The sequence below is a fragment of the Colletotrichum destructivum genome, chromosome 3 (genome assembly GCF_034447905.1).
Source record: "Colletotrichum destructivum chromosome 3, complete sequence".
In the NCBI taxonomy this organism is placed as follows: domain Eukaryota; kingdom Fungi; phylum Ascomycota; class Sordariomycetes; order Glomerellales; family Glomerellaceae; genus Colletotrichum; species Colletotrichum destructivum.
Window position 1 is genome coordinate 5,414,535 of NC_085898.1, and position 14,476 is coordinate 5,429,010.

At 54.8% G+C, this 14,476-nt stretch overlaps 6 protein-coding genes across 6 annotated transcripts; 4 read left to right on the forward strand and 2 right to left on the reverse strand.

Moving 5' to 3' along the window:
• Positions 1–1,083: 1,083 nt before the first annotated feature.
• Positions 1,084–3,035, reverse strand: CDEST_05760 (Putative GNAT domain, acyl-CoA N-acyltransferase). The gene is made up of 2 exons (XM_062921919.1): positions 1,862–3,035; positions 1,084–1,798 (listed from the first exon to the last, which is right to left on the reverse strand). The coding sequence occupies exon 1, from the start codon at positions 2,801–2,803 to the stop codon at positions 2,210–2,212; it is 594 nt and encodes a 197-aa protein (XP_062777970.1). The 5' UTR covers positions 2,804–3,035; the 3' UTR covers positions 1,084–1,798; positions 1,862–2,209.
• A 744-nt stretch (positions 3,036–3,779) lies between these two features.
• On the reverse strand, positions 3,780–5,584 carry CDEST_05761 (uncharacterized protein). The gene is made up of 2 exons (XM_062921920.1): positions 4,474–5,584; positions 3,780–4,380 (listed from the first exon to the last, which is right to left on the reverse strand). The coding sequence occupies exons 1-2, from the start codon at positions 4,959–4,961 to the stop codon at positions 3,954–3,956; spliced, it is 915 nt and encodes a 304-aa protein (XP_062777971.1). The 5' UTR covers positions 4,962–5,584; the 3' UTR covers positions 3,780–3,953.
• A 1,621-nt stretch (positions 5,585–7,205) lies between these two features.
• Positions 7,206–7,403, forward strand: CDEST_05762 (uncharacterized protein; the record flags this gene model as incomplete). Its single annotated transcript, XM_062921921.1, has 1 exon — positions 7,206–7,403. The coding sequence occupies one exon, from the start codon at positions 7,206–7,208 to the stop codon at positions 7,401–7,403; it is 198 nt and encodes a 65-aa protein (XP_062777972.1).
• A 770-nt stretch (positions 7,404–8,173) lies between these two features.
• Positions 8,174–10,027, forward strand: CDEST_05763 (uncharacterized protein). The gene is made up of 2 exons (XM_062921922.1): positions 8,174–9,340; positions 9,408–10,027. Exons 1-2 carry the CDS (start codon positions 8,862–8,864, stop codon positions 9,862–9,864), a joined length of 936 nt encoding a protein of 311 aa, XP_062777973.1. The 5' UTR covers positions 8,174–8,861; the 3' UTR covers positions 9,865–10,027.
• A 49-nt stretch (positions 10,028–10,076) lies between these two features.
• Positions 10,077–11,790, forward strand: CDEST_05764 (Putative glutamine amidotransferase type 2 domain, nucleophile aminohydrolase). The gene is made up of 2 exons (XM_062921923.1): positions 10,077–10,541; positions 10,597–11,790. Exons 1-2 carry the CDS (start codon positions 10,454–10,456, stop codon positions 11,559–11,561), a joined length of 1,053 nt encoding a protein of 350 aa, XP_062777974.1. The 5' UTR covers positions 10,077–10,453; the 3' UTR covers positions 11,562–11,790.
• A 1,070-nt stretch (positions 11,791–12,860) lies between these two features.
• Positions 12,861–14,059, forward strand: CDEST_05765 (uncharacterized protein; the record flags this gene model as incomplete). The annotated part of the gene is made up of 2 exons (XM_062921924.1): positions 12,861–13,158; positions 13,215–14,059. 2 exons carry the CDS (start codon positions 12,861–12,863, stop codon positions 14,057–14,059), a joined length of 1,143 nt encoding a protein of 380 aa, XP_062777975.1.
• Between the last annotated feature and the right edge of the window lie 417 nt (positions 14,060–14,476).

Below are 14,476 nucleotides of genomic sequence, written 5' to 3' on the forward strand. Positions count from 1 at the left end.
CGAGCTGCATCGAACAACGCTGCCTGATCTTGTGGCTTCCTCCGATAGCAGAAGCTTCTCCGGCACCTGTTGACCATCAATTTCCCTTCTGAGAAGTCCGCCACGTACCGTTTTCTGCAGGCCCATTCAGGATTTTCGTTATGTTCAAGAGAGGCTAGGGGATGGTTCGTTGATCAGAAAGCTTGCTCTATGGCTCGTTACCATGGCCCAGTGACGAACCTTTCAAGACTCATATCTTTGTTACATAAGTGTTCTTTCCGTTTCAAGACTTTAAGCCCATCTTGAGATTACGTGGTCAGTGGTGTAACAAGATCGTGAGTTTTGGGACTGGGACTCAGACGGCACATGTGAGGATGTGTAGTTGCGGATGGAAGAGTCACATTGCTAGATCTGGAAACTTCGCTGCAACCGGACGCATAACGCTGGCCGGAGATAGCGAGTCGCATGATCTATTCTTGGATTTTGGCCGGTGTGGCGCGGAGAACAGGGGTTGACAACTTTGACACCACCCACCACCGCCCTCGCCGACTCCGAACGAGAGGTTTGGGTAACGAGCACTTAGCATACACTTAGCATACATCGGCCCGCTAAAGACGGTGAGTTCTTTACCCCGCAATTCCATATCCATCTCTTATTTTCTTCCATTTGGACATTAACAGTTGTGAGACCGGCGTCTTGCCTCACCAATCGTATCGTTCCTCTGCGCAAATAGTGATTGACACCGGCAGCGCCCACGTTGGATGATGTCCGAAGTAGTCACAGTCATTCTCGGCTGGACACCACGGCATTCCATGTATGATGCATCCAGCGAGAACCGCTGGTTGACAAGTGGTGGTGGCCAAGGTCAGTGGGAACTTACAGTGGAAGCACGGCATGTGCTGGGTAAGGCTCAGGCCTGGTTGGCCTTTCTGTGGTGTGTCCAAGTTTTGCACCTGTGTCTCAAGCATCCGCAGTCCGACTTGGCGGCCGGTTCCTCCCAGTCAACAGTCTCGGTGGCGTAAACTTTAACAAATTGCTGATGTTGGGCGCCTGGCTCAGATGTGGAATGTCCCGCATGAACCAGAAGCACGTCAATAATGGGCTGAAAGCGGCAATAGCTTACTGTAAAGCTGTGAACATCCGCTAGTATCAGAGGACTAAAGATATAACAGGTGTTTATCGCAGAAAGACAGTCTTCCGTTGGGCAATTGATGTGTAAGAAAACCATACATTCAACAAAACCAACGACTAGCCCCGGAACGATCCCGGCTGATTGGACAGCGTCTCGGTATGTCAGACAGGGGCAGACGAAAACTAGATGCTGGAAGTAGTGGCCGGCCCGCCCTTACTTTTCGGCAATAGAGTCGTACGCGGGACAATTATCGGTGATTGAATGACTTGGCCAGACTTTGATATTGTCGTTCCCCGCCTCCAGAGCCAGGGATGACAGAGTCAAATGATCGAAATGGTTTGGACCTTGGAGGCGACGAGGTAGTATTAGACCAAAAACTTTCGGTAGCCTCGGGTGAGAGCTTCTTAATACTGCGTAAGAAGGTTGCCTGATCAGACACAGCTGTCCCTGGGGCTCGTTCGTTCTATTCCTTGCCACCACCCTGGGGATTGAATGGCATCGGAGGTATACCGATCGAAGAGACAGCCGGGCTTTCCGTTCTAATGCTTCCTTTGGCTTCCACAATGTCCTCTAAGGTAGCATTCATGGTGTAGTAATAGTCATTGGCGCTCTGTGTGACAACCTCATTTGTAGCCCAATGCGTGTTGCCCATGATAATATACCGCTCGCTTGATAACGCATGCGATTCTAGATCTAAAATGAAGAGTCAGCAGAGGCAGTATTCAGGCAGCATCAACTGACGAACGGCACCTTCTAAAAACAAGGGGATGGCATGTTCCACGGCCCAGTCTACTGCTACTGCCATCGCGTGTTTCCAGTTGATGAGAAGCGAAAGTCTTTGGAGATTTTTGGCCGGGTCCTCCGTCAAAATGCTTTCAGAGCGTGTTGACAAATCATGCTGGTAGTCTTACATCGACAATGGTGGGGGTAAAAGTCGGATAAGAACAAAAACAGCCCTGAGTCGAACCTCGTTACTCAACGTGATGTGTGTAGCCGGTGGTTGCGAAAATGAACAACTAATGCTACAGCCCTTATCGGTATTGGTTTCAGGTATGGCTTCCAAACTTTCGCCCCAAAATCGAAGCACAAGCGCATCGATCACGTCGACAGATCGGCCCTGATGAGCGAGTAGACCAGCTCGTCCATGACCACGCCGTCCCTGACGACCGCCCTCCTCAGCCGGCCCTCGAACACGAACCCGCTCTTCTCCAACAGCCTCCGGCTCGCAGCGTTCTCCGAAAACACGCCGGCCCAGAGCCTCTCGACCTCCTCCTTCTCCTCCTCCCCGTTCTCCCCCGCGCCGCCCATGCCGTCCAAGACCCACCTCGCGAACGCCGGCACCAGCTCCGCCATGACGCCCCGGCCCCAAAACTCCTCCCCGAGCCAGTACCCCAGCTCGTAGCCCCTCGAGTAGACGTCCCTGCCGGGGACGAGGCCGATGCTGCCCATGACGGCGCCGGTGGCCGGGCACGCGATGGCCCAGTTGCGGATCGGCGGGGTCTGGTTCAGCGAGATCCAGGACTCGGCGTCGGCGAGGGTGTAGGGGCGCGGGAACGAGTCGCGCAGGAAGGCGGACACGGCTTTGGAGTTGGCGGCCTTGGAGATGGACGGGGCGTCGGCGGGGTGGTAGGGCCTTACGATGCTCTTTTGGAGAGCGAGGATGGGGACGGGTAGGTTTTGTGTGGAGGCCATGGTTGAGTGCGCGGCTTTCGGGTTCTTTGTTTGTAAGAAAGCCGTAGCTGAGAGAGGGTTTATCGATTGTCTGGATGACTCGTGAAGACGTCGCGGTGTGTTGTGAAGATTTGCGTTTGTCGATGTTTTATCTCGTCCGCCAGGGGTGTGACTAATACGACTTGAGCCCGCCCCCGATGGCGAGGTGCCATTTAGGGAATAGCTTATCTGTAATTGCCCATGGAATGTGTCATCCGATGAGTCTTTACAAAGGGCAGGCCGCTGCAGCGACCAGATTGGCAGCAGAATGCGTAGAAACAGAGGGACTCTCTCACCGGGGGATAAACGTGAGGTGAATCACGATATGCTCTCAGCTTCTAATGTAGGCGACACTGGGCGTCTCCTAGGATTCTGCATGCATAGGGACCTGTTGGTAAAGGTAGCCTTCAATTCGGTATCGCTGATTTCCAGACTTTGCATTTCCAGACTTTAAGTCAACGAAGCCTTGTTTGTTTGTTCAATCAGACTCCCGGGACAACCCCGAAAAAGAAGCCTTGGCATGCCGGATCCGGCCGGAGGGAGGTCACATTCCCCGGGGCCAGCGCGGGGCATTTTGGGGGAAAAGAAGAGTTGGGGATGGAGGCCAGCCAGAGTGTGGTAAAAAAGAAATTTAAAAAAAAAAATAAAAAAATTGCTGCACTTCGAAAGGGGCAGATAAACTCCCTACAGACGCCGAAGAAGAGAGAGAATTGATCTCGGCTTGAAAAAAGAAATGCTATGAGAAGAGAGCAAATGAAGAAAACAAGCAAAAAGAATTGCTTCCAATCGCTGCGAGGATTTGAGCCTCACGCGGGGGTCGAACCCGCAACCTTGAGATTAAGAGTCTCACGCTCTACCGATTGAGCTAGCAAGGCAGCTGAGGCCAATTGTGGTTGGTGACCTTGGCAACAATTTTGCGGGTTAGTAATCGTCCCAAGCTCCTCAGGGCTGGGATCATCACGGTTATTATCATTACCATCGTTTGATTCCTCCAGGCACGAGACATTTCTCTCTCTACATCGATTAGATCAAAGGGGTATTCGCTTTCCATTCCAATGCATCCATGCACACAAGCCCTCGAAATTTTTCCTCTCCTTCCCACCTCCCATAGACCGCCACGCCTTGAGTCCGTTCACAAGACCCAGGCCGACTCGGTGTAGTCCTTGGCGCCCGACTGGGCGGTGTTCTTGTTGTACTTCATCCAGCACCAGTTGCCGTCCTCGCCCTGCTCGCCCTTGAAGATGTAGACGACGCCCTTGCAGGGCCCCTTGCGCGACTGTTGCTGCAAGTTGAAGGCGGCGCAGTACCGCACGCACTCCTCGAAGTTGCGCGCCGGCACCTGCGCAATGTCGTTGAACAGGTAGTCGGTGCCGCAGTCCTTGCTGAAGGTGAGGTTTGTGCCGGGCACCTCGTACGTCAGCTCCGAACCGCTGCCGGGGCACTTGTTGAGCGCGATAGGCGTGCCCGTCTCGGCGGGCTGGCTGAGGTCAAAGGCGGCGGACGCCGTGGCCGTCGGGGATGCGGACGTGCTCGTCGAGGCGGCGGCGGGCGACTGAAGACTGAGAGAACGTCAACCTACCAGTCACTCTGTCTATTTGTCGCCGGGTGCGTGGCACATGGCACCCGCGGCGGGGGAGGGAAAGTCTGCCTACCTTGCGATCTCGCTATTTTTGCTTGCGAGCATTGCGCCCAGTCCTCCCGCGACCCCAATGAGAGCGCAGAACAGCAAACTGGATAGGACGAGAAGCCAAAACGTTGTTTTACGCAGACCACATATCGTGCCGTCGTCCGGGTGCATCTTTTTTGGCGTCGACGGGTGGTGATGCGTGACACTGTTGTCGTAAGCGGTTTCGGTGTAATTCGTCTGGGGGGCCGCATGGGCGTGGTGATGCTGATCCGGATGTTGATGCTGATCGTAGTACGGCTGAGGCGCCGGGGCGGCGGGCTGGTACGACTGCGGCGCCGTGCTGTAGGCAGCGCCCGTGTTCACCTCCAAGCCGTCGGGGATGGCGTGGGACTCGGGGCCAGGCCCGCCGTTCGGGTCCTTGAGCATCTTCTCGGCCTCGGGTGATGTGGAGTGACTGCTGTAACCGCTGTTGCCGTTGGAGTAGAAGTGGTCGTGAGGATGCAGGGAAGCCATCGCGGCGCGAGTGAAAAGCCAAAGCCAAGCTCACGCGGGGGGCGCACGCAGGAAGGGGGAGGGGAGGAAGAGGCTTTAAATTGAGAATGCCCGACACCCAGAATCCTTGCGAGGATGTGGGAGACTGGTCAAGAAACCAGGAAATGAGGAAAATGTCTTGGCAGCGCAGCCGACGTGGTGTATATGCACAATGAACAGAGGAGGTGTGGCAGGCTGCAGCACACGCATCAGGGGCCGGAGACGGAGGGGGGCATTGTCAGCACTTGTATTCGATGGGCTCGACGATCCAAAACAAAACCATGGACGCCATCCGTCCCATAGCCGCCGCCGGCCGGCGTAGGGCTGGCAAGTGAAGTGAGAGGGGGGTTAGTGACACGATCAAACAGTCGTTTAAGCGGTAGCCTGCTGGCGAACATGGAGTCGTCGCAGGGGAGGGGGACGGACGGGAGCCATTGCTTACCACCCCTGGGTCCGGGTTGGTGGTGATAGACTTGGATGCTCCATCAGCTCTTGGAGGGATTCCAGCCGCTCAGCCGCCGAGCTTGAAGGCCGGTCGCGATAGTCGTCCAATGGGGAGGGCCTGCGCGGGACGCGATCGGCGGTGTCGAGGCTCTAGATTTGGATCTTTGCGACGCGAAGGATGCTGGCCCCGGCCGGGGCCAGATGCACTGTTGGGTAATTTGAGTCCTTTTGCCCTTTGCCAACCAAAAGTACCGCCTGCGCCAAGGTTAAAACGCCCCCAAAAGATGATGGATGCGACCGTTTTTGGCACAGAAGGATCCGGGAGTCAGCCTAAACGACGCCATCCAACGTCTCTCAATTTCCCAGCGGCCGCAGGCTGCCGTGGCACTATTCCAACCTGCGATTGCCTTCATTCCGTCGAACATGCCATATTAAAGAGCAGCTTGGGTCTTTGGTCAGTGCGTTGTGAGACCGTTGATGTTTCTTGCTGGCTCCGCGAGCTGTCGGTTGTATGTTTAGCTCTGTAGCTTTCGCTGAGAGTCAAGCGTGCGGTGCAAATAGACGTTTGGCATGGATGTATTACCTAAGCAGAATCGGATGTGTAAGAGTTGGGAAAGCTGTAACAGGTATGGATCCCCTAGTTACCCAGGTACCCAGGTACCCAGTTACCTGTGTCTTCCCCCCTGTCTGCCCGCGTAGTTGTTTAAGCTCACCAAATAAAGGTAAATTGATTCCTTCCTGTCAGATGTTTTAATTATCTGCATCCAACAACACGGACCTACTCTACAGTCGGGTCCTCTTAATGATAAGTCGAAATAATTGTTTCCTTCTTTTCTCTCTTCTCCCATCTTTTAAAGTTAGACTTCTGTACGATTCGCTGTTTCCATGCAAGTCGTCGCAAGAGCCTTTCACTTGTGCGTGCGCTGAGCATTCAATCCTTTCATGAATGTGGAAAACACAGTTGCACAAACTTTTATCTTGCTGCCAGATATTTTGTCCAAGGTGTTAACTTGCAATAGATCATCAGAAACCATCTCAGCCCGCTGACGAGCTGTCCATCGCTCCCGCCGACCCGTCGGCTCAGACCCTAAATGGCGGGCCCTAAGGCGCTGCCGCGCTGCGACCACAGGACCATGCAAGAACGCCACGAGGACTCGTCTGGCTAATCTTTCCTAGTCGCGTATGGGCTTTCCAACAGTCTTCTGGCCTTTCTCAGTCCTAGGCTCGTTGATTCGCACCAGCGCTGTTTTCTGGGACCCAGTTCTGGGAACGAACACGAAACCAGCGCGTACTTCACCCGAGATGTCCCAGACAAGGACGGAGATTGTCACGCTGAACCTCTTCCAAGAAGACAATCCGATAGAGTAACCCACGTGACCGAACGAGATTGCTTCTCCTTCTTTTCTTCATATCCTAGGACCCTTGCACCATTTCGGAAGACGGTTCTATCTAGATTGGTTTGGTCCTGGAAAGTCATACGTCTGTCTGGCCGCTTGATGATGTGATCCCCCCACCAAACAAAAAACCCCTGCGGAGACCCATTCAGATCGTGGCGATCACGCTCTAGATTCAGTTATAGACCAAGTACTCGTTGAGGCTTTGAGGCAGATTTATTCTGGACTGATTGTTGTGTAGCAGGTCTTTCAAACAACCGCGTATCGGATGGCTCTGAGATGCTCATCTGTTCCAATCTGATCAAGGACATTTGTAGGGACGTCAGGATAAATATGAACTCAACTCATCATCCTTGGCATTCCAGATTACCCCCCCTCCCTTGGACACATGTATCTCATTGTTGAGCAGCAGACCAGCAGAGTCATCAACATCTTCAAAGTCAGCAAACATCCACATGTCACACGCAATACACACACACTCGCGCCCGACCTCAAGTGGCCCCTCATATTCGCCAAGGGGGGAGGCCTGGAATGGGACCGGGGCAGCTGCCACCGTATCACCGTCGCGCTCAAACTTGGGAGGTGATGGGCGCCGCCCGCCGCCGCGAGACTCCCTGCCTCGTTATAGCCAGAAGGCCTTCTGTTTGAAGGTGGTGCACCGATTTGAGGTCGTATGCGGGCCCGACGAGAACTCTATCACCAAGACACATCTCTTTCCTTCCCAGAAGGTCATGAGTCTGCCGCAGGCTGCAGGCCGCAGTCGCTGTCGCGCGAGTTTGGCGACGGCAGGTTTGAGTACGTAAGTTGGAGATGTTAACATAAGTAAAGGGATCGAACGCTGTTGTTTTGGCCACGCGTGGTTTGGGTCAACCCCGGCCCAGCTAGGCCTGAGGGACGCAGGTACATGTGCATATACGCACGTAATCACTCGAACACAGTCTTGTGTCGGTATTAGTGACGTGAGAGTTGGTACTCGGACGGCTCGTCTTCAGGCAGGCAACTTCAAATTATGAACGGCCTTCACCTGTTTTTAGCCCGTATCCCGGATGGCTGGCTAGCTTGCCCAGGAAAAGCTTGCCCAGGAGAAAGAGATGGATGGATGATGAAGGCGATGTGATAGGCCGAGGAACTGCTTATGATCGACCTCGATCGACCTCGGCTGCGTTGCCTCCAAGGCTATCCATTAATGAGCTGCATCGCAAAACGTGCTGGGTCTCGAAAGCATAGGCGCGGTATCGGGGGGACCGTTTACCTACTGCATCGTACGAGCACGGAATCATCGAAACACAAACATGATCCGACTCACCGCGGAAACCAAGAACCATCTGTGCCGGCACAACCGTGGAGTCTTCCAAGCCTCCAAGCCTCAACCGATATTTAATCCGCCCATAGAGGCGCCCCCTCTCTCAACAACGTGAGCCCGTCGACTGACTGACGTGTCTTTGTCCACATACTTGCACAGCCCACGTGCTCAAACTCATCGCGAGCGGGTGCATCAGCGCGACGCGAAGCCTTGCAACAGGCGGTGTCCCTCGTCAGCTGGGCGACCTGGACAACTCTACTCTGGGTGACAGCCGCCCGTTTCCGCGGCGTGCAGGAAATGTGGGAAGGAAAAGCAAAGTAAGGGATTTTCCCCCCAAGACGCCAAGTTAAAATCAATAGCACCCCCCTGCTTGTGTGCGGCACAGCGGTTGGCGGCCTAACAAGATACAGCTCCCAATACCCATATGACATGGCCCCTTTGCCCGGCTTGTGCCTACGTGCCGCTACGCCAAGTAGATGCTTGACTGAAATTGGGGGAAGCTCTCCAGTTCTAGCCGGCTCCGCCACCGTTGTCCACGCAGCGCGCCGAGGCCGATGGACCCCATGAGAAGAGAGGAGAGAGAGCTTCATGCTTAATGCTGTAGCTTAAAGGGACATCATATCTCTTTGGCTTCTCGCTGTGATCTTTCCTCACAGCCACCCTCTCTATCTCTCTCTCTATCTCTCTTGCAGGTATAACCCCATCAAATTCAAAGTCCATTCATCCGTCCGGCTGTCCGTCATGCCTAGCGTCACGACCTTGTCGCAATATGCCATCTCCAACATCGGCCCGCTGACGACCGTGTTCACGGCACCACCTGCGTGCGCCACTAAGAGCAAGGACTTCCTTCTGGGCATCAAATATCCCGATAGCGACCCGCACCCCGAGCCTAGGTGGGCGCAGAGCTGCAGCCCCGGCTCTCTCGGCGAGTGCTACCCCTCTGGCAAAGCCTTGGATGACGCCTGGGCGACCCTAGAGAGCGAGAACGGCTTCACCGACGCCGGCAAAATGGCGTACTTTTCCCCGGCCAGCCAATGTCCCGAGGGTCATGTCACGGTAGGCGTGGCCGCCAAGAACGACGCTGGCCAGATCAGCTCCTCCGGCGTCTTTGTCCCGCCCGTCACGGATTGGCCCGGATCATTTCTCCCTGTCAACCCTCATCTCAACGTCTTCATGGAGGCGCTCGACAACGGCGAGACGGCGGTTCTATGTTGTCCTGAGTGAGTTTCCCGAACCCCAATTTTGTCTCGAGTGAGTTGCCCGCTTACGTAGAGATGCGTGCTCTAGGGGTTACGAGTCGTCGCCCGGTAGCGGCGGATGCTATTCCGAAGTGCCGCTCAGCTCGTACGGAGAACTGACGGTATGTGAGGGTGGGGGGAGGGGCCGTGAAGCCTTCACCTGGGTGAATGCGACCTTCTCATACAACAACACCATCCATACGGGGGAGGTCATCTCTTACACCGCCACAAGCGTCCCAAAACAAACGTACACTACGTCGACGCTCGAGGATATGGGGACAAACGCTAGGACCGTGGCTTGGGTGGTGGGAGACGAGGTTACTATGGTTAATAGGCCGGCCGACGCAGCTACTGGCGACGGTAGCGGTGCCGCGGGTCCGACTGAGACGGCGCCGAGCGCGGCTCAAGGGTGGAGAATGACGACTTCCGGCGGTGGCGTGGGCGTTCTGGCCACCGCGTGGGCGTTGGCGGCGCTGGTGGGGGTGACGCTTATCGTGCCTTGGTAGTTTGGGTGATGGCTTGAGTGAGATGCTGGAACGGATGGGGTGGGCGTTGGAACTACTTGCTGGAGATAAAGCACGCGAAGCCGTATTCGGACAACAACATTTAATCCCCCACAAGAGAATGATGATGATTAGCATTTACCCCTATATCATGCCATGGTGCTACTTGGGATGTTTCCGCCAATGCCTACGAACCTCCAGTCATGTGGCCATGGCCTCACTTTCTTCGACGTTGCTGTCATCTCGACATGCGTGGTCCAATTGTACCACGGACCAGGCGGCATCAGAAGCGCCACAAGCCGAAACAGAGGCGGCGTATTCTTGGAGAGAGCCATTGGAACTCTAACCTCTAACGGTCGTGACGTCAGCTCCAGTGCTCAACGTCGTGGCGGCATGTGCTTCGGACTACAGCCTCGACACGAGCACGTACAACCGAGCGCGACTATTAGTCACTTACCCAGGACTTCTGCCAGCAGGATCATCCATCCATTCGCTGCTATCTCAATTAGTTGATTCGTGAACCGGATCCTGGTTTGAAGCTTCTTCTTCTTCCATTACTCTTCATCATCCGCCGTCAAAGTGAACACAGGCAATGTGTCGTTGGTTTGCGTATCTGGGCGACGAGCCCCAGCTTCTCGAAGATCTGATCATCCGACCGCGCCACGCCATAGTGAAGCAAGGTGAGCGTAACGCCACCCCGGACAATGTGTTGAAGGATGATGCTGAAGACGATAGTCGATGAGCATTTCCTCCCGGCCGGACATGCAAAAGCGCGACCGTTTCTGGGCGAGCTTCAAGTCGCTCCATTGTCGGCCAACGATGCCGGCTCACCGAATCCGTTGACAAACATGGACGGGTTCGGAGTCGGGTGGTTCACGTCGTCCGAGTGCGATTTCAACCCATACACGGATTTCAAGTGGCCCGAGTCACTTCGGCCAGTCACTTACAAGAACATCCGGCCGCCGCTGAACGACTTGGTGCTCAAGAGCATCGTCCGGGGAACTAGTAGCAATGCTGTCCTCGCGCACATTCGCGCGGCCCCGGGGTTGACTCCCGTAGTCGAGACCAACTGCCATCCGTTTGTCTTTGGCCGCCACCTGTTCGCGCACAACGGCATCCTTGGATCGTTTCCACGGATTCGGACAGCCATCTTGCAGTATCTACCGCTGAGGTACCAGCAGGCCATTGTGGGAACAACCGATGCTGAGCACATTGCGGCCGTGTACTTTTTTATCCTGTGCGGCAAAGACGGGAACTGGGAGACCATGTATGACGCCGGAGAGATGGCGGCAGCGATGAGGGAGACGATCGTCATGCTGGAAAAGATGCAGACCGAGTTTGGGCCGGTGGAGCGGGAATTCAACACATTGAATCTCGTAGCCATGTCTGGCAGCACGTTGGTGGCGGTGCGATACGGCAGTCCGAAGGGTCTCGAGCCGCCGAGCCTGTACTACTCGACCACGGCCGGGGCAACGCTCAACCGCAAGTACAAGGGGTTTCCGAGCGACATAGACGACGGCGAGGATGGAGGGGACGGCGATTCTGATGATGACGGACGGCTGGAGAAGTCGGGCCATGGAGAGCATGTGGTGGTGGCCAGTGAGCCGAGCACCTTCAATCAGGCCGAATGGGAGCTGGTCGAGCCTTCACAGATGGTAGTGGCGGATATTGGGGTCGGTGTTTACGTCGAACATTTGTAGAAAGCAAATGCCAGGATGGAAAATTGGGCCAAGAAAAGGCAGGGAATTGGAAGCAAGCCAGCGGACGGCACAGCAACGACATGTTTCGCATACAGCTCTTTGTCCAGGGACGCAGCGCAGACGCAGACGCAGATGCAGGCCGCATCCGACGGTCGACCTGCAGGCTTCTTTTTCTAGTTTAGATCGCCTTTTTCACACCGTTCCGCTCTCCATGGCTGATTTTTGCTTTGAGAAATCATGTCAGCTTGAATCTGTCTGTATGTACCGACCCATATGATGCCACGAAAAGGAGCAAGGCTCAGCTCGGCGTATTTTTAAAGTAGCCAAGCCGGGTCTTGAGGGCCACAGTGGCGGCGACTGCATCTGCATCAGCATCTGCATCTGCGTCTGCGTCTCTCTGCTTCTGTCCATGGATGCACCCGAGGGGCGAAGACGTGCTGTGACTAGGATGGCAGCATTAACCGGGATATCGTCCTATCCCAATGGGGTGGAATGACTGGATCCTCGGCTGTGGCTTTGTTTGCGTTGGTTCGCGTTGGGTGTGTGACTTTGCAAGCAGGGCTGTGGGAAGCAAACATTCTGGTCTCGGCCAGGCTGCCATACGGTCCCCTTGCTGTCGTGGAACATTTGTTGAAAGTAGGAGGAAAAGGAGGCTGACGGATATGATGCGAGGGAGATGGAATAGAATGAGATTGAGAATGAGAAACAGCAAGTTGGAAGGAGAGGAAGATGCCGAGAGGGAAACGAGATGAAAGGGGGGATGGGATGCATATCAGCTGTTGGTTGGTTGCGGAAGGGGGAAAAGGGAAAGGGAAAGGGAAAGAAAGGAAGTCGCAAGTCGAGGTTCGTCCCTCCCCCTCGCGGTCTTGCCCTTTTTGCCATTTGCTTCCGCTGCAGTTGCTGTTGCCGTTTCCGTTGCTATTACTGCTGCTGTTGCTGTTGCTTCCTTCCACCTGCATCCTGCATCTTTCCTTTTCCTTCTGGCTGGCCTCTTCCCTCCCCTCCCCCTTTTCATCGTCACTGACTTTCTTTCCTTCCACCACACCAGCCAACAATTTACCCTGTCCTTCTCTTCTTCTTCCTCTAGTTTCTCGGTCTCTCCAAACTCAAGCAGTCAGAGTCGTCACCATCCCATTGCATTCTAGTCGACGACCAACAACGGGCTGTGGGTGTTGGGCCCTTGTCTTAATCTATCGCCCGGCATCAGCGTATGAATTCATTCAATCACACGTTAAAGTCGACCTCACCTCATCAGTCATTCGCCACAATCAAACCAGACGACCTTCTCCAGTCTTCACCATGCTCTTCTTCTACTCTCTTCTTACAGCCATACTAGCCTCTCTGCTCAATCTCACGGCCGCCGCCGACAATTTCGATCAATGCTACTTCGATGCCGGCTATGTCGGCCCCCAGTCCCTGCTTCCCTGTCTGCCTGCCAACGACACCGAGAACGGCTATAGCTGGTGTTGCATGGCCGGTCAGAACTGCGTCAACCAGGCCTGTTACGATGCAAAGAGCGGCATGACGTACCAGTATGGCTGCAACGACCCCACGTACAAGGACAAGAACTGTCCCATTAAAGGTGGCCTTGATAGAGGTAACGACCAACCCATGCTGTCAAGCCGTGGTCCTGTCACTAACACGTCTTGACAGCCAAGTCCCCATGGATTGGTCTTGTCCAATGTTCAAACGCAAACGAAGGCCAGCTCAAGTACTGGGCCTGCAACCATCCCGACACCTGTGGCGATAACTGCCCGACTGAGCCTGACCGGCCTCAAGTGACCCAATCCGTCTGGCCCTGGGAGATACAACCCCTGCCCCCCCTAAACGATTGCAACGACCTGGGCAAAAGAGTTCTCGCCATGTATGCCCCCACCAGCCTGGGTTCGACTGGCAGAGTTCCCTCGACTTACAAGACACCCCGAGACAAACCAAGTCCGACGAGACCACCCGTACGCAGCAGCGACGCCATCACCACCTCCTTTTCCTTCACCATGTCTGCCTCGGAAATCGTGAGCAGCACCGCCACCCCTGCATCTTCTTTTACCTCCACCGCCACCATTGCCCCGGGGGCGACCTCTTCCTCCCTAAGCAAAGGTGCCATCACCGGTATCGCCATCTCTTCAACCGCTGTCGTTCTGTCCGTTGTCTTTGCCGTACTGATCCTGCTCCGACGTCGTCGCGCTCGTCAACACGGAGACTCTTCTCCGATTGCTGATTCCCATGATCAGAAGGAAACTGGCCCCGCGGAACTACCAGATGAGAAGCACAATCTCATGCATCCGATGTCGCCATCAACACTTACAGATGGTGGCCTCAAGCGGCCAGCCTCGGAATTGACCTTTAGTGCCGTTTCTCCTAGTCCTATGAGCACTCCGAGAACACCAGCCTCTCCATACTGCGCACCGACGCCCTACGCGACACATGCCGAGTTACATGACGAATCGAGGGTCATACACGAGATGCCAGCCATCAACGAGCGGGCGGAGATGCCGTGAGGAGGATGGAGTGGGATGATTGCCGATTACTTGTTGCTCAAAAGGGCTAACATGTCAATTTCGATTTAATTTACAAGGTTAGCTAATTTGGCTACGATCTCTATCCAATCTTTGATGAAATCATTGTATGTTGGGGTTGCCTTGAAGTCGCCCATTTCTCTGTCTTACTAAGTCGTGGCCTCACGCGCGAGTTTTGCGACACAAAAACATTTGCCCAAGGAGTAGTAAGGTCTCAAAAGAATGGTGCTGGACTTGGAAGTCAATCCTCAGTTTCATCCCCCTCCCTTGCGGCTAGAACATCAAGATTAGGCAACGAGAAGTGTCAGTGTGACCCTATCTCTTCATGGTCGTGTGGATCCCGCAAAGGGGGTTGAGTAGCCAAGTCGGTGGTTTATAAACTCAACCAATTAGCTCTTA